Source organism: Chlamydotis macqueenii, chromosome 10 (genome assembly GCF_036417535.1).
Source record: "Chlamydotis macqueenii isolate bChlMac1 chromosome 10, bChlMac1.mat, whole genome shotgun sequence".
Taxonomy (NCBI): domain Eukaryota; kingdom Metazoa; phylum Chordata; class Aves; order Otidiformes; family Otididae; genus Chlamydotis; species Chlamydotis macqueenii.
This window is the reverse complement of record NC_141565.1, coordinates 11,456,809-11,475,481: the sequence shown is the minus strand read 5'-3', so window position 1 is coordinate 11,475,481 and position 18,673 is coordinate 11,456,809. Positions and strand designations below refer to the sequence as shown.

At 54.2% G+C, this 18,673-nt stretch overlaps 1 protein-coding gene across 1 annotated transcript in view; it reads right to left on the bottom strand.

The window, feature by feature from the left end:
- The window catches only part of PLXNA1 (plexin A1), a 116,992-nt gene that overhangs the window by 12,269 nt on the left and 86,050 nt on the right, over nt 1–18,673 (bottom strand). The window contains exons 18-28 of the mRNA XM_086755384.1: nt 18,348–18,587; nt 18,025–18,168; nt 17,046–17,280; nt 15,581–15,723; nt 12,139–12,395; nt 7,758–7,824; nt 2,998–3,144; nt 2,103–2,262; nt 1,544–1,647; nt 981–1,077; nt 83–273 (exon numbers count right to left, since the gene is read on the bottom strand). Coding sequence (XP_086611510.1) covers nt 83–273; nt 981–1,077; nt 1,544–1,647; nt 2,103–2,262; nt 2,998–3,144; nt 7,758–7,824; nt 12,139–12,395; nt 15,581–15,723; nt 17,046–17,280; nt 18,025–18,168; nt 18,348–18,587 — 1,785 coding nt within the window. The remainder of the gene's footprint in view (nt 1–82; nt 274–980; nt 1,078–1,543; nt 1,648–2,102; nt 2,263–2,997; nt 3,145–7,757; nt 7,825–12,138; nt 12,396–15,580; nt 15,724–17,045; nt 17,281–18,024; nt 18,169–18,347; nt 18,588–18,673) is intronic.

Sequence of the window (18,673 nt, the reverse complement as noted above, 5' to 3'; positions counted from 1 at the left end):
CACTTTTGGACAACCCAAATCTCTACCCTTCTGCACTTAGACTAAAAAAGCCAGGCAGGAGCTCTGTATCTCTGTGCCGTACCTTGGTGGCTAACAGGCGGGTCAGGTAGATTTCGGAGACCATCTTGCTGCCCCGGTCACCCTCCCGCTGGTCCATGTGGTCGTGGTTTTTCACCAGGTGCCAGAGCTTGGTGCCGCTCTCCAGGTCGGGGGTGATCATGGGGGTCCGTGAGCGCAGGCTGTCGGGGCTGCTGGCTGTCCGCAGCATGCTCTCTGCAAGCACCAAGCAGAGGGGGACACTCACACCCTGCTCACCTCCACCTCGCCACCAGCTCTTCCATCTCCCTTCCCTCCGCTGTGACTTCAGGGTGCATCACAGCCATTAAACGAGAGCTTTGGGATCCAGCCTCTGCACTCACCATGGATTGGGAGCTCTGCAGGGACTCTGCCAGCCAGGCTACATGCAAGCCTCGTTAGTGTACAGGGGCTGGGACCAGCGTGGAAGGGATTCTGCAGAGGCCTGTCCTGCTCCCAGCACGCAGGAGCCAGGATCACAGATGCCTCCCGTGTCAGACTGGAGGACTACAGAGACTACACCATTCCTTTCCCAACCAAGGCTGAAGCACACTTAGCACATTTGCTGGAGCCCTCAACTCTGCTCATTTAAGTGCAAAGTGCCTCTGTGCCTATTTTAATTAGATTCCAGGGGAATAAAAGGGAGGAGATCCCTTCGCAGCAGCCATCTGACACGTGTCTTTCTCCTCCCTGAGTCCGACACATTGCAAAGAGAGATGGCTTTGAGGGCACACGCTCCCTCTCCGACACCAGAATAAACAGCATGGTGCAGGAGAGCCAGGAGTTTGGAGGGCCTTGTTCACGTGAGCCACAGTTACAACCACCTGCCTTGTGCCTTGGTCTGCAAGCCCCGCCCACTGCTGCCCCCCCTGCCAGCACAGCGGAGGACACCCCTTCGCGCTCACCGTATCTGCTGAGGGACTTGGTGAAGGTGGAGGAGTTGGAGATGTTGTACGCTGAGTTCTGCTTGGGCACCAGGGCTACCGAGGAGCCGTCTGTCACCTGAGGGCAGAGATGGCGTGAGCTGGCTGTGACGCTGAAGAGGCACAGGAGGAACAGCCCCATAGCAGGGAGAAACCAGCCCAGGAGGGATGAAGCTACACTGCACCCACCCCAGGGGCATCCCTCTCCAGCAAAGGAGACCTACATAGCTAACCCTGTGACAGCTCAGGGGAAGGGGTCAGAACAGGAACACACCAGAAACCTTGGCATGAAAATGACAAAGTAAGGTCAGAGCAGGAAACAGCCCCCATGAGTCCTGAAGATGCCTCATGTAGTGCTTCCTTGAGCAGAAGGACCGTAAATATGGGTCCCAGGCAGGAAAGTGACTGCAGACCTCCTGGCCACGTGCTGCATGAGCAGCATGGTCTGGAGAGCCAAGCCCAGGCCTTGACCAAGCTGAGGAAGAGATGCTCAAGTTCAAAACAGCTGGTGACTGCTCCGTGCTCTCCACCATAGACAGCCTTACCTGGTAGTGGGCCAAGGTGTTTAGCCTCTTCCAGTCATTGTCGATCTTTGTGGTGACATCTTCATCCTGCAGTATGATCCGGGCCATCCTGCCCTGCCGCCACTCTGTCCCCGTGAGGGAGAAGGGCTCGTGGTTAGCGGGGGGCCCGGAGCACAAAGCCGAGGTGAGGGTAGGAGCACCATCTGGGCATCAACAAAAGAGCCCTCCCACCACCTTCTGAACCCCAGGACTGACGACTATCAATATGGTGTTGGGCAAAAGCTGTTTCTAACTACTCAGGGAAAGACAGCATCAATGTGACCCTGCCAACTGTTTCCTTTGATTCTCTCCATCCTCCTGCCCCTCCCTTAAGAACAGGACCATTAACATTGTTCTCAACTGTGCCACCAGCACAGCATTTTAGCCAAAGTGGGCTGGACAAGCACGAATGCTCCGGTCTTGCCAGGTCCCCTGTCCTGTAGGAGACTGGGATTTGCCCGACTTGAATGTTTTTTTTTGGCATTTCTGCTCTTGGCCACATCCTTGCTCCCCACAGGGAAGTGCTCGGCCTCTCTCTTACCAAGGTCCATGTCTCCAGCTTTGGGTCGCTGGGAATAGGGCACGCCCTTGTAGACAGCATCCAACAGCTTCTCTTTCACTTGCGTGATGGTGTCGCAGTTCAGTACCTTGACAGGGATCTCCGGGGCGTTCTCGTTCTCGGGGTTCACACAGTTGAGGGTCTGTGCAGCACAGGAGGGCAGAAAGACTCGAGTGAGAGGATGTGACACTGACAGGTCTAAGGACACCGAACCACAGACAGGCTATGTCTTCTCACCTCCTGGGCTGCTGCAGGGGTGCAGCCGTGTGGCAAATTCCTGCTCCCCCTTTCCTTCCACTTCTCTGTCCCAATGCTCAAACCTGCCTGTGCACACCCCACTCCACTCCACTCCCAACCCCTCCTCGGTGTAGATGGAGTGGTGAAGAACCAGCTGCAGGCTCAGCCAGGGGAAGGGCCTGGCTTATCGTTCAGCTGGACAGAGGAGATGGCTCATATGGAGCAGGAGAAGCATCTCTCCATCTCCTGCAGTAATCTCAAGGCTCTAACTTGGATCCCCACCCAACACGAGCCACTGGCTGCTCCAGGTAGCATGGGCTCAACAGCATCTCTGACCCCGCATCTCTCAGGGCCATGAAGTTTGCTGGGAGAGGCATGGACGGGGGGATTCAGTTCATGATTGTCTTTCTCAGTTCCACACCAAGAGCAAACCTTGCCATGCAAAGGCCCCATTTCTGACCCTAGCTGAGATGGGCACCACACAAACAGGGCAAGATGCACCCCCAGGGATGCCAAAGAAAAGAACAAGAGACAGGTAACTCTCTGCAAAGTACTTTGGGTGACTCCAAGATCTTGTTAAATAGCTGGATCTAGCACTCCTGGCAAGCACCAGACTGGTGAGGCTCCCACTTGCACTAACCAGCATTTTGTAGTCAATCTGCTGCCGGATAAGCTTGTCCTCACTGAGGGAGTACCGAGCTTCTCCTGTGATGGCATCAATGGGTCCCTTCTCCATCTGCTGCTTGATGGCGCAGTAGAGCATGAAGAGCGGTTCCCCGGCACACTCCTGCAGGACAGGGGATGGAGGAGAGAGGGGTGAGAAGGTGCCAGGCACCAGCTTTGCCTTTCAAGAACCACCACTATGTCAGGAGCCAGCTGTGTTCCTGTAGCATCGAGCCCTTGCTCAAGATGGCAAGGAAGGGGGCACATATTAAAATTAATCCTATGGAGGAACTCATTCTCTCCATCCAAGTCTGCTGGAGGTTGTCCCTGTGTCTATCAACCCTTAGGCTCAGCTTCCCAGGTTTCCAGACACTCCTTGGTGAATTCTGCTCATTCTACAGGGGAAAAAAAGAGTTTAAAAGGTTAAATTTAGGGCTAGTGAAGGACAGGTTGGGTCTGGGGACTTTGTGTATGGGGTATAGCCTATCCTTTGAGCTGGCCCAGCCAAGAGAAACACCTGAGGACTGGGAAGGGCATGCTGCAGTGGGACAGCCTGGTGGCTCTTGCCCAGGGATCATGATGCAGTTCTGGCATCTGTCAGGAGTCCAGTCTCACGCAAGAGAAGGTCAAAGGAGGTTTCCCCATATGACAGCTGGGCACAGTGAGCCAGATTCATTGGGAAGGAAAACCAAGAGAGCAACTCACTGACAACCCTACCCTGATTCTCCAGCTGATAGAGGGGACTAGGCGATCAGGTTTCCTGCAGTTCAGCCATTTGCCACCTATATGTCCCCACTGCCAAACACCTACAGTCAGAGCCAGCTCTGGCCACCAGCCAGAGCCACATCAGCATCTCTCTCCCAGGTGAGAAGACAGGAGACGGAAACCAGACGAGAAGCTCCCCCTGAAGATGCTGAATGGTGCAACTGCAGCGACTAAGAAACACCAAAGGATCCGCCAAGGCTGGAGGCACCAAACAGCCTGAAGCCATGAGTTGGCACAGGGGGCTGGAAGTGGACACCTGGGCCCAAACCTCACCTCTGAGCTGCATCCCACTGCATTAGCCTTGAGGGAGAAAAAAGGGTACGATGGGAGCAGAGAGGACGGGGAGAAGTCCCAGCAGATTTTACCCCAGCAGCCCTTGCCCCTCCCTCCCAGTTGCCTCACAAATAAATTGTACTTTGGTGCAAAGTGCGGCTGCTCTCCCTGTCACCATATGCTGTTAGCATCTCGTTAGCATCTGCGGTAATTAAAGAGACAGCTGCTAACGAGCAGGAACAGGCATACATCATCCCCAGACCTTCAGACAACACGCCTGTCTTTGAAATTATGTTTCATTTGCAAACTTGGCTTCATTAAGTCAGCTTGGAAAAGTGAGAGACCCAAGGTGAGCTGAGCATCACCGGCTGCCCGGCAAGGTGGGAACGCCAGGCTGGCCACAGAGCGGTGAGCCCCTGGTTGCTCCCACAGCACCCAGAGCCCACTTCTCCGTCTGTGGCAGAAAGACTGGGAGTTGCTTCTTTCAGTCCCTTGTAAAATCTCCTTGTAAAGCTTCCGAGTCTGCAGAACCAGTGTGGGTGGAGGATAGCTTGGAGGGGGACTCCTGCTCACATCCGGCACGGCTGCTCCTGTCTCAGCCCACCTCCGGGTGACGTATGGTTGCTGCCCCACATCTGCAGCTCTGCACCCACCTCTGGAGACCCCCACCGAGAAAGGCGGGTTCAGCCCTCCCCACATCGGTGCTCCGGTTGGACTCCAGGTATCGCGACATCGCTCAGACACCAGCTGGGCGGACAGGGAATAAATCTCTGTTTGGGTGCATGGATTGGAGCTGGCCCTATGGCCTCCCTGAAGGGCTGGAGACCTCAGTGGTCCTGGTGATGGGTACATCATTCCTCCAGCACCACGCAGGCTTTCAGGGATCCTGCATGCCCAGGGATCGCTCTGTGGATCCTGGTCTCCTTCTGACCTGTCGGGCACCCTAACGTCAACCAAAATAGCCCCTCCGCCCTGCCCCCCTGACTCTGCGCATGCTCCATGTTACAGCTTGGCTTCCCCACCTGTCCTAAATGTGAGTCCTACCCTTAAAATCCAAGACCTCACTCCCAACCTCACCATCCCCACCAGCTCTTGAGGATCTGGGCCAAGATGCTGCCATGGGTCACAGCTCACTGAGCCACTACCTATGAGGATGGCTCAGAGCTCGTTCCTGACAGACCTCCAAAATGAACAGGGGCCGCAGAAACCATCACTGGGCAGTTGCCCTGAGATGATCTCCATCGGGTGAGATACAGGAGGGGATTCCTGAGATGGGGACAAGGGATTCCGCAGGTTGATGGAGGACAGCCTGCCCCCTAATCGCAGCCATGCCCACGCTGCCAGCCCTGAGGCAGTTTGCTCACTGCTGGGGGCCTGAGCAAGGGGAGGTTTTGGGGCAGGGGGGGCTCTCCACGCGAGCTGAGGTGGAGGAGTGCGACTGCAAACACCCCCACGCATGGCACATCCACGCCTGTGTCGGTGCACAGGGAGAAGGCTGAGGCGAGCCAGCGAACGCTCAGACTGTCTTATTGACTAGATCTAGCTCATCAGGCACCTAATATTGTGCATTTTTCAGTGCTCATCTCCATTTATCCTTCTCCCTTTCCCCTGGGTGTCTCATTAAGAGTCTGATAAATGCTACTACAGGGTCCCCGTGAAAGCGCCAGCCCTCGCTGGCTCCCCATGCTGCTGGCCCTGGGCAAGGGGGGCTGTCCTGTCCCTGTCCCTCGCACCCCAGCACATCACGGCTGCACAACGCCGAGTGCCCGGCCCCGTGCCGGGCAGGTTTGCTGAGAGCCGACCCGGCAGCTGGGCACTCGTCCGCCTGCCTCATTTACATGCCCAATTACCGCGGATTGGTGCAAGGCATATGTTTCCCTGCTGGCAAACTGTGTGCTGTGATACCTCTCCATCTACTCCATGGAATTCTCCTGCTTTTGATGCCACCTGTGATCCTCACTGCTAAGAGACAGGTGGAAACAACCCCGTCAGTCTCCTCTGGTGGGACCGACCCAGAAGAGGCCATGAGCACATCCTCAAGTCTCTCCCAGTCTAACTCAAGTGACCCAAGCGATGAAGTTTCAACCACTTCCCCGGGGAGACAATCCCCAGTGTAACAAATCTCACGGCCAGCGGGTTTATCCAGGCCCTCTGCATATGCTCCTCCTGCAATGGTGCACCTCGATCAGACTTCTCTCTCCTGGTGCTACCACCCATGGACTGGAGGCGTTTTCCCTCCGTCAAGGCCATGGTGTAACCAAGGACTTTATAAAAATGCGCTGCCCTGGTCCCATCCCCACATCTCCCTCTCCTGCTACTCCTTATCCTGCCCTGCACTGGTGGCCCTGCTGATCAAAGCCCCAGCACGAAGAGGAGGTGGGAGGTTTGACATCCTCCCGTGACCAGCACAGCTTTTCTCCTCTCCCACCTCTGGAAAGCTATCTCCGCTGCACGCTACAGCTAGATTTTTATAGATGCAGGCTATCCCTCGACAGAGGCAAAAAGCCAAGGCATGTAAGTGATATTATAAATCACCTCTTGTTGATGATCACTTGAGTTCTGCACAGACTCCTGCTCACTCTCATCTCTTGGCTGGAAATGGTTCAAACCCTCTATCTTAATGAGGGATGAAATCCCACAAAAACAGCTGTGTGCCACCCAATCTCGCTGCGCTGACGCCAGGCAGGATCCCAAGAAATGGCTCTGCTGACTGACAAACCCATGGTGGGACCAGAGATGTCATTCACCTCACTGGTGAAATCCCGAAGCAGCAGCGGGATGGAGCCAGTGGTCCACGGGCTGGAGCTGCAGCTGTGTAACCTGCATGGCTGCTGGTGCGGCTCTAGCAGGTGGAAGCACTGGTGCTGACGGGATAAATGTTCTTGACATGGGTTGGGTGAACCAGCGTTAAAAGTAGCCCTTAGGCTTTGGCATCCTCTTCTGCTACCCCAGATGAAATTGGGAAAAAGGCAAATTTGAGCTAACAGGCTCGCCAGCACAGGCAGGGGCACGAGGAGGTCCAATGGCATCTGCACCCTCGTGCACATGCTGCGGAGAGAGCGGCATCCCCGGCTGCCAACAGGCCCCAGGAGGCATCCATCCCCACCAAGGCACCCTTTGGAGGGGAAGCAGCAGCAGAAGCAGAGATGCCTGGGGGAAACAACTGCTCTACCAAGGAGCCTCTGTGTCAAAGAGATGAAGGAAAAGCAGCAGCCTTATGTGAAGAGCACAGCACATCAAACTACAGCTCAAACAGGCAGAAATATCCTCCAAGCACAGTGATCTCTACAGAAGGAGCAGCTCCCAGGGCTTTTTCTTCCCAACTAACACAAGCAGAGGCAAGGAGGGAGGTAAGGAGACCACACCAAAGGGATTTAAGACTCAGCTGAGTTGCTTCAGATTTATCCTTTCTCCAGGCATGATTTTTATGGAGATCTCAAACCCACTACGCATTAAGCAATCCTGGTCTTGATTTCATTTCTTAATCTTAGCTTTCCCCAAAGGAAGACCCAGAATCACCAATCACATCTCAGGAACACAGGATGGGAATGGAGGCCTGGAAAGCGATCTCTGCTCCGGGAAGGAGTAGCAGCACTGAGGAGCATGTCAGTCCAGGCTCTGGGTACCACACTGCCCGTCCCACTGAGGCAGGAACCACCTCCCCACCCACATGGGGTTGTCACCCCTTCCCAAACTCACCTTCAAAAACTTGTACAGCAGAAACGTGAACCAATTCGTCAGCATCTTCTCTGCCACCGACTCCGTTCTGTAGGGAAGGCAGAGAGCAAAGTCATCAGGAGAGGATATTAAAGGTCCCTGATCTCACCCGTTGCCACCTCAGCCTTGGACTGTGGCTATGTTATTTTTGGCTCTAAAAGGTCACATCTGGAAACGCAGGAGCCTCGAAGCAAAGAGGCACAGGCAGAGAGCAAAAGCTCTAGCGAAAAGCCTGCCCATTTGCAAGGCTGAGCCACGGCAGCCACCCAGGAGGGAGAAGCAAATTGGTCTCTGGTGTGTTTGGAGATCCAGGGAGAGTCAAGCATGACCTTGTCCCATGGGGAGTCTCGCCTGGGGGATGACCAGCTTTCTGCCTCTCTCTGGTACCCTCTACTTAAATGAAGTTTGTTTCTTGTACCACATCCCACTGGAACCAGGCAGCTCCCTCCACAGGAGGATTGTATGAGACTCCTACATCAGGTAAAATGTCACCAAGCCAACCTCAAGCTCCCCAGTTAAGCACAACCTGAAGAGAACAGCTGAGGTTGCAAGGCAAGGTCAGATCCCACATTCCCATGACAGAAGCATCTCCTCCCACATCAACGAGGCTTCCAGTTGGAAGCCCCTCTCCCCACCTGGGAGCTGCTGCTCTGACTTCTTCTCCTGCAACACATTCAACACTGCTGTTGCCCTGACACAGGCCCACCATTAATGGGTGACATGAGACTTCACGGCAACACCCAAAGTAGCCCTTGAAGTGTACAGGCTCAAAGCCCAGGACCCGCAGTAGAGCAAAGAGGACAACCACCACCAATACTGGAGGGATAAAGAGAGTTTTCCACAGCAGCCCGTGCAAGGTCTGTTCAGAAGAACTGCTGGAAAAGAAGACACCCAGTTCCTGGCAGTCAGCGGGGGTGAAGCTTTAGGAGGCCACGCTCTGCACCGTCGCTTCTCTCTGTGACCCTGCCCTTGGGCTTGGATCTGGGTGGCTCTTGGGCAGGGATGCAGAGCCCTGCAATGCAGAGAGAGAGGGCACCAGTCCACTGGCACATGGCTTTGCTTAAAGCCACCGCTGGATTTAGGTCTGGAGACTTTGATCCCAACACGGTTTTGGTCAAACTTATCCCCAGTAATAGTTTAGCTAAAAACAAGGGGATTAAAGGAGGAAGAAGTAAGAACAGTGGCTAGAAGCTCAAGTTATTTTCCATGTACCTTTGGAGGACTGTGCAAAGACACTGTGCCATGGCTTCGGATTTAACCCTTCCCTGCCTGCATGGTGGAAATCCTGGGTCTGTGTGTTTCCTCAGAGTGGAGTGGTGATGTAGGAGTTTGCAGTGAACAATGCTGCAACCATCTGCTCAAAAAGGAGCTCAAAAATGGAGCCATGCCTCTCAGCTTTTGGGGATGCAGTTGAAGAAAGCAGCCAAAACTGCCTCGAGCAAATCTATAAATTGCTCCTAGTTTCCTAAAGCATGGTTCAAATCCAGATGGCAACATGCTCCAAAGCTGCATGGCATGGAAGGTCCAGAGGAGTTGCTTGTGTCTGTTTGGGACCATCACCACGCAGCACGCACACATGAGGGAGAGCAGGTTCCCGCAGGATGCACGTGAGACATGGTGGGTCCAAATAGGGTGTGGGGAACTGGGGTGGTGGTACTGCAGGCAGGTTGTGCCAGCAGAGGAGAGGGACAGCCTGGCAAGGAGGGAGCTGAGGGTGACACAGGACTCAGGAGAACCACGCAGCCCTACAAAGGCAGCTATCACGCCTGTGTCTGCTCCACAGCCTGGTCTCACTGCCATAAGATTAAAATCACCCTTAACATGTCCATTATTTTTAAAATGGCTTTCATTCCCTTTAAAGTAAAAATGCCAGCCAGCCCGCTGACCCTCTCTGGTTAGATTTCTTCAGCTTATCCACCCGTTAATCATCAGATCAGCCACTTGCAAACACAGATGCTCCTGAAAGCACAAGCAATACTAATAACTCATGAACGTGGCTGCACTCCTCTCGCACCAGAGGAACAGACACAAATGGCTCGACTCAAGAAAGAAAATCCAGAAGGGACCCAAAGAACCTCAGAGCCACCAGGAAGAGCCCCACTGCGCAATGCCACGCACCGCCTAACGGCAATGCCACGCCCAGCAGATGGACAGGGGCAGTTCCCGATGGCCAGATGGCTGGGGTAGGAAATCCACTTTCCTAGAGTTTATTCAAGCTGACTCAGGGTCAAATGGTCCCTTCCAAGAGTTTCGCTCATGCTAATGGGGCTTAGTCCCTTTTGCCCTCCCTAAACCATTAGGGGATGGTAACACCTGAGTATCGAGGGGAGGGAAGCCTTCCTGCACATGATCAATCCATCAGAGGGAAAAAAAAAGGGAGAAGGAAAGGGATGTGGGGAGAAAGCCACAGGAGGGGTGGACTGAAGCTATTTAGCAGACATTCTCCCCAGCCCCAGAGCAGGTCCAGTGCTGCCAAGCCTGTAACACCCATCCAAAGTGCCACCACCCAGGCTCCGGCAGATGTTTGTCTTTATCTGCGATAGAGCCAGATGCCAAAGCAACAGGGGGATTATCCAATAACAAAATAAATAAATAACAGCTCTCCCCAGTCAGATCAATGTTAATCCAGTTGCCCTGGGTGGTAAGCACACTGTCACGCCCAACAGCAGGGCTAATCAAAGGGATAGCGCAGCACCGCCCTCAGCACCAGTCACTCCGTGCTGTGGCTGCAGGAAGAACAAAGTCTCTTCATCCAGCATCGCTCGGGGAGGCACAAGGTAGAGACCTCATCCCTGTCCTAAGCCTCCTGCAGCTCCACCTGCCCTCAAGCTCCATGGCTGGGGACCAACAGTCCTTGGGCTGCCGGCTGTCGCCGTGCTGGCATGGGCTGAGCTCTGCCCCTGTGCGGCTCCCACGGCTCAGCCACTGCAGTTGCTGGCTTCCTTGCACTGCCTTTTATTTATATTTCATTGATTGACTTCATTCCAGAGTTTTGCTCTGATGGCAGCGGCTTTGTGATGCTCTGAGAGACCCAGGAGCTGGAAATGCCGTTTAAATATTTCAGTGAAGCCTGGTGTCATGGAGGGACAGCAAGAAGGGAAGAGCCTGAGGATGTGCTCAGGGAACAGGGATGAGGGACAGGGGTCGACACCTCCAAGACCCACCCCTCTCCCGGCCAGGCACAGGTCTGCACCGCAGCCCCTCTCTGGCACATTGCTAATGAGGTGCTTTGAGAAATTAATGGCACCCTTGTAATGTGAAAAAGGGAGCAGAGGGAGCAAGAAAACAACGTGCGTGAAGAGAATGGCCAAAGGAAGGTAGCAGGGATGTCACTGGGACCAGTTCACATCTGTGTCTTCTCCAGGCACCTCCTCAGGGTCAGGCACAAGAAAACTGACAGGTTTTGTCCGGTCTGGCCATGTCAGGAACATTGGTTAATGTTTGAAAGATGCTCTAATTTTCTCAAGCCTTTCTGGTGACGTGCCAACCCCATGGCTCCCAGCCGTCTTGCATCTCCGCCGGAGGCTGGTGGCACCGGGCTGGTGGAGGCAGAGATGGGGAGGCACAGCACAGTGTGTGAGGAGAGAAGATGGCACAGAGGGCCGCGAGCGGGGCTGGTGAAGCTTATTAATTGTTTTTGTTCAGCATTTGGTGTATCTTTCAATATTCATCAGCCCGTGATAAAGAAGAGCTCAGAGCTATCGTTAAATATTGATGGGCCAGGCAGACTCACGGCAGGGCTTGGCAGGCTGCCTCCTGCTCACGCTCCCCCCTGGCCCCGGCGAGACTCCCAGCTTGTGAAGATCCGCTTGGCTTTCCCAGGAAAGCCCCCATGTGCCCAGCAAGGTGGGCAAGCCCCAAGGCGGCAGCGGGGAAAGGAGGACTCCTGCCTGCTGCCAGCCCACGGAGGCACCCATGCAGCAAGGCAGCTGCCACGCAAGGCAAGAGCTGCCCCATGTGCTGAGAGATGTGGGGGACCACCTGGTCACCTGGAGAACGGAAGGCAGGTGGGAACTGCAGTGATACACGACAGCGCCTGACACCAGCGTGCATCCTCCTTGCATCAGCCTACAGAGCCAGCAGCTGCCGAGCATCTTGCTCCCTCCTTCCCAGACAACACAAACCTCCACAGGCCAAACCAGAGCGAGAACATCCCATGGGTGACACCTGAGTTGGCTGGGTCCAGCTGGTCCCACATCCCACATCAAGGAAATGCTTGACCACAGACCTAGTGCCAACATCGCCACAGCCAACATCAAAGCCATCACTGATGGCATCCCTAAAGGACACCAGCTCCTGTCCACATGCTCAGAAGAGCCTGGGAAACTGTCCCACAGCTCCAGCCTCTCGGATGGTCACTCACCTCCGCAAGAGCAGCTTGGGGTGGTTCTTACTCTCCAGGTTCTTCTCAATGAGGTCGGAGAGGAGCTGCTTCAGCACGCCTGTAGCGTACTCCATCTCGCCCTGCAGCGCCGTCATGATGAGGGAGGCCACATTGCCACGGTCCCGCATGGAGAAGCTCCGCTGAGCCTCCAGAGTGCGGATGAAGGTCAGCAAGAAGTGCTTCTTGTTCAGGAGCTGCCCAAAGAGGGTCAAAGACTTCTCCACATTTGCCTGGACCTGCAAGGATAGAGCAAAGCTGGGAGATGGGCACGAGGCGAAGGGCGATGGAAGTGGTGGCTGGGCTGCACAAGAGCTGGATTCACCCTTGTCCCCCCAAGAGGAAAGGATGAAAAAGTGTTAAAAAGCAGCTGGATTTGCTCTCTCCATACTTCCTCTTTGGTGATCAATCTCAGTTCTTTCCATCTAGTTTGTAATATCTCAGCATCAGGTTAACGTAGTCTCAGGGCATCAATGTATATATGGGTGTGTATATACACACACATGCTGCCACACAAAGAGGCTCTCCCATGCGTGTGCAGGCACATACACCTACTTCTCCCCTATAAACAAACACTCTTTCTCTCCCAAACACACACACAAACTATAATTTTCAATTCCAGCTAACAAGCAGCTCAATTCCCACTCGAGTCACTGCGGCACACGCGCCGGGTATTGCACAGAAAGCAAATAAAGCCACAACCCTGAACTCCGCCAGCAGCAAACCCGCCTGGTTTGGGGAAGCTGGATTTCAGACAGGGAAGCAAACACCAGAAACCTGGCTCTGCCCTCCTCCAGACACAGCCTGAAATATTCCCTTTCCTCTCGAGACGTTTGAATGTGTATTTCTGGCCATGTCCAGCCAAGCAGGACCCAGCAGGGATTAGGCTGGGATGCTTTCATCCCCACGCTGCCGTCGTCAGCCGAGCTCTGGTCAGCCCTGACCACATTTCTGATCAGAAATGAACATTTTTACAACACAATGTCTTCCCATTAGAAAAGATGGTTTCCTCTGAAAAAAAAAGCCCTGCTGTGGTAAAACGTCAATTTTAATTATTTCCCCCCCTTTGTCTTCCTGATTGGGAGAATAAGTGAAAAATTTCATTTCATGTCGAAATCTGGAGACAAAACAACACTTTTCATTTCAAAACACCAACTCAAAATGAAGAACAGGGTTTTGACACATCAAATCATTTCACTTCAATCAAAACTTTGGATCGGCACTTTTCAGTTCAGCAAAATACCTTGCGGTTGTAACTTCCCCCTCCAAAATACTCTTTCATACTGGGCAAAAAACTCCGTTTTCCACCCAGCCCTTGTCGATTCTGCGATATGAGTCCCCTGTCACCCTCCTCACCCAGGCAAGCAGGGATGCCTGCCCCAGAGCTTCCCAGAAGGGCGAAGGGGCAGTGACAAAGCCTCTCAGCCCCCATCCTCAGGGCTCCTCCTGCGGGCACCACGCAAGAAAACATGTGGCTCCATTTCCCTTAATGGAAATGGTCAGGTCAGAGGATAATGTTCTGCTAGGAACAAAAATACTTTGAATTATGTTTTCCCTGAGTCCCTCCCTCCAGACTATATTGGGACCTCGATGCAATGATATTGGTAACTCAGGCACATGTTTGAGGTTCAGCAACATCAGCTGCTCCCTACGGGGATGCAGAGATGCCGTTGATTCCTCAGCACGGGAAGACCCGAGAGCTGGCTGGAGCGCAGTGGCTGTGCTGGAGAGCTACCAGGCCCACCAACAGAACTGGGGCAGAGGGAGCCATGCTGCATCCCCACCCCTGCGCGTTGCTGGTGCTTTTGCAGCCAAGACCAGACAAAGGAGACCATGGGAAGAGAGGCTTTCTCCCTTCAACAGAGCAGCAGGATCTCGATAAGATGGGCATCAGGTCCTGCCCAACAGTGCCCATCCCACTGGAGCTTCCATAGGGAGCACGGGAGGACGAGACCCCCACCACAAGCAGCACAGCAATGCCCGAGCCCCTCACATGCCTGCTGCCTCCCTGGGCCCCCTATGTTTAACTTGTTGATCATTAGCAGAAATAAATGAACAATATTGAACTAAGTATTTAATCAGGCTTAAGCTCACATAAAGAAACAAACCTCCCCCCAAAAAACCTAAAGAGGAAGGGAGCTGGTACCGACAGCCTGATGGTCGCTGCGGATTAGCGTGTGCGTGAGCAAGCGCCGTTTCCTTCCCGTCACTTGCAATAGCTAATGTTACACTCTGAGTAAAGAGACAAATAAAAGCAAACCTGATTAAATTATATGAAGCTTACACAACTGTAGTTGCTTTATTTAATTTCTTTGGGGATTTTTTCTCTCCTTTGCAATTTTAACTCTTTGTTTCCCAGGCCAGCTGAGCTGGTGTGCTCTCTCGAGTGGGATGTTTTGAATTAGGAGCTGGAAGCAGACGAAGTCCCACCCAGCCTGCCACGGCCAATGTAAAATTCCTTCTCTGATACCTTTGTTGATACCCTTTCCACTCCTCTCTCTTCAGGGAAAATCCTTAAGAGCAAGAGCAGAGGTGAGAGGGGAGCCAGGCGTTTGCACAGACAGGAAGGGCTGCGCCCCAGGGAGGGCTAAGCTCAGGCCTGCTGCGGCTCTGAGCATCCGGAAACCCGAGCTGCAAGGGGAAATCCATGGAAACGGGGTCCCTGCCGCTCTCCTCTGGAGCTGGGATTAGGGACCAGGGAAAGAGAGCAGGCAGAGGGCCAGAGCTGTGCGCTGCAGCCATGCTGGCGTACAACACCAGCACGTGTGCTTGCAGTTGGTAAGAGCTTGTTGTGTTGTAATTAGTGACCGTGCATCTTGCACTAGGGCCGATTACTTCTCCTAAATACATTGTGAAGCCCATGTCGACATTAATTACTGTGCCAGGTCAGCAGCGAGGGGAAGCTAAGGTCACCCCCCTCCTTTCTCTAATCAAGAGCGGCCTCAGCAGCCCAGCAAACGAGAGGCCAATTGCTGTGCAATTGCACGCACTAAACTAAAGAGACATGGGGAGGCCGGGAGAGGAGAGGGAGCTGGTTTGGGGAGCAGGGGAAGGATGCCAAGGATGGGTTCTGCATGGGGAAACGGAGCCAAGTGAGCAGGCAATGTCGGACAAGCCTGCTAGAAACAAGCGGCTGGTCAGGCAGCAAACAAACCCAATTGAATAAAGCAAGTGCTGTAGAAAATGACAGCAGCGATGATATTAATATAAATATTGATATTAATGTCAGAGAGTGAAGCAACCATTCGGCAGCCAGTCTGCATTCACATCGGCTGCCACATGGCGAGATGCTCTTCAGGCCAGCATCCGACCAAAGCATCTCTCCAGCCGAACGCTTGGGGCGTGGGACTCGTGCAGGGGACTATGCAGAGGCACATCTCCAGCGCGAAACACTACAGAGACAGACAGACAGATGGTACCACACCTCCATCTCCTTCAGCACAGGGTGATCTTCTATCCCCGGGAAGAGAACCCGCATGGCGTAAGTGCGGTAATCCAGGAAGGGTATGCCAGCCCCATCCAGGTCGTTGGTCAGCTCGTTAATGTCAGTCTGCAGCTCAGCGAAGGCTGGGGTGGGAAAAGCAGAATTAAGCAACACATTCCGGAGTTCCAGCACACAGCACTGGCACCCAGCCTCTGCCGCAACCCCTGGCACCCCATGGGTGGGACCCCCCCAGGCAGGTTGTGATCATTGTCCTCATCTCACAGATGGAGAAACTGAGCTGCAGAGGGTGGAGGATGACTTCTCCAGAATAAATCAAGTGGCACACTTGGGAACAGGACCACTGGGGCTCAAATACCCCCTGCTCAGCTCTCGCAGGCTCCCAGGGATGCTGGGGGCAGCAGGGAACAGCAAGGCTTGAACAAAGCCAGAGCTTCTGGGAGAAAACATTAGCCCAAACCACAAGAATGTCCTCATTTTTTTTTGACCTAAATACTACTCGAGAGAAGAGCTTGAACACACCCACCCTGGCACCTCCCCATCCGAGCAGAGGCAGTCGCAACTCCCAGGGGAACGCAACACAGGGAGGTCCTGAACCTTTAATTGCACCTACAGGGAAAAGCTGATGGGAGAGGAGTCCTGGAGATGCACCAGCGAAAGGGGTTGAGGGGGGGAGAAAACCCTCAGAAAAATCAAATTAACGGCACTTTAAAGGGAGCTGAAAGCCAGGCAGAAGACTGCAGGCTCGTCAGCCTGATGAGAAAAAAACAAACCGTCAGCTTGAAAGGCATGCTATCTTATCTGTAACTAGTGGGACTAGAAAAGAGAAAAGGCAGGGAAGAGATTGTGCCTTTTAATTAAAAGCAGATCCTTTTATCTGCCAGCTGTGGAAGACAAGAAACCATCCCCTCCACCAGCTCCCTCCCCTCTCCCTGTCACCAGTGCCATCCGCAGGCGTGCGTAGGGATGGGGATTTGGGGGAGCAAAAGGTTTTTCTTTCTTTCTCCTTTTTATTATCTTGGTTTCGATGCCTGCTCCATCCGCAGCGCCCGGGCTGGCTGTGGTTGTGGCTGGCAGGGTCGGGGCCTTGGGAGCCAGCTCAGGGGAATAATGGGCAATTAGGTTTTATCAGCAGGATCATACAAGGAATTTTGTCCAATTTCGCAGCATCCGTCTGTCACGTAATGAGAGACTGACTGCCCGCTCACACGTAGCCCTCGCTACCCTCCCTGCTCTCTTTTCTCCCATTGGAGAAATGGAGGGGAATTTCTTAACTGAAAAAATCCCCAAATCCCACTCAAAATGAGTTCGCTGCTTCTGACACGGCAGCTTTCCCATTCCCATTCCCTCTCTAGGAGGCAGCAGGGAAAGGGTGGGAGCACACTGAGCCTTGGGATGGTACGAGACCCTCCAAGACCCCCACGTTAACAGCACAGGGATCTCTCACCCTCTTTGCACTCCAGGGCCACTCGGGACTCCAGGTTGTCCATCTGCAGCTGGAGGCGTTTCAGGGTCCGGTCAGCATCCCGGGACTTGCGCTTGTAAGCGATGAGGACGATGATGATGATGAGGAGGAGCAGACCACCCCCACCGCCGATCCCAATGATGGCAGGCAGGGTGAGCAGGCTGTCCGAGTAGATCTGCAGCGTCCCCGGGGAGAATTCAAACCCTCCAGCCTTGATCTGCACCGTGGTGGGGGAAAAAATGGAACTGGTGTCAGGGTGCATGCGCCCAAGGCAGCCCTCCCCACCGTGCCCACTGTGCTGGGAACTGGGGTATGACTCCCAGCCCAGGGGAGGAAGGATATGGAAAAATGCAGGGATGGCAGGAGCTGGTCCCGAGCAGTGCAGCACGTTTTAATGGGATGCAGGACACATGCTGCCAGCACGCACAGAACGAACAGAGAGTTTGATGTCTCATTCAGACAACATCACAGTAACAGATGGGATGTGAAGCGAGTTTCCCAAACGGGTGGGGAGCCTGTGGGGGATCGTGCTGGGTCCCTTTCAACCTGGCGGGGTCCTGGAGCGCGAGCACTGCTGCATTACAACCCCACAAACAACGGAGCCTGCCTTACGGCATGAGCCAGCACCGAGGGGAAGGGGTGGGAACCACCCTCTGCCTTGGCACAAGCTGTGCCTTGGCACCCACCGGCGAAAGGAGGCTGTTGGCAGGGCCAGCCAGGGCCACCCAGGGCACAGGAACGCCTGGCTGAGTATGCTAGGGAGGGGAGAAAGTATGTGGTCCTATCAAACACGTAACTAGGGAGAGCGATGCCCAGGGAGCAGGAAGATGGCTCCTGAGGATGCTCCTGCACGCGCACCGATTATCCAGTCCCCATCTGAGGGCGAGCACACGGCAGGGCTGGGATAACAACTGAACCTCTGTGACACATGGACACGAGAAGCAAAGGTGTCAGCATTTACCGTGACTTTGTGCTGGCCGGTCAGATTGGGGGACTCGCACAGGAGCTGGGTCTCGGAGACGGTCAGGGTGCAGGGAGTGTCTCCGATCAGCACCGTGTAGTTCAGGCGGTTGTTACCACCAGCAGGCGGGAGCAGGTTCCTGCCCTTTGAGGGAAGAAGGAACAAGATTTCAGGTCTTGTGCAATGGAGAATGCTTCAAAAAAAACCAAAATAAAGCAAATTCCTGTTTTCACAGGGCAGGACTTTGCCCAGGAGAGACAAAAAGCCAACTCCACAGAGGGACACATCCCTATCCCTCTGTCCCCGGGCGCACGCTGCCTTACCTTGAGGATGAGGGGAGAGCTGGGCTTCAGCTCCAGCATCCCCGTGGGGCTGAGCGGCTCGAAGACAGGGTCCGGGTAGTAGACAAAGTTGGTGGTGTTGATGATCAGCAGGGCCTGGACGTTATCCATGATGAAGCCAATTTCATCCGGGCGGTCGCCGACCTCCGGAGGGCTCCGCACAGGGTTGTCGATGGAAGGCGCGTAGCACACCATGGTGGTGTCGTTGTAGACGGTGCAGTTCTGCAGGAGGCATGGACTGAGGTTAGACAGACCTGGCTCCCAAGAGGGAGGTCAGGACCAGACCCCACAATGACCTCCTGCAAGCA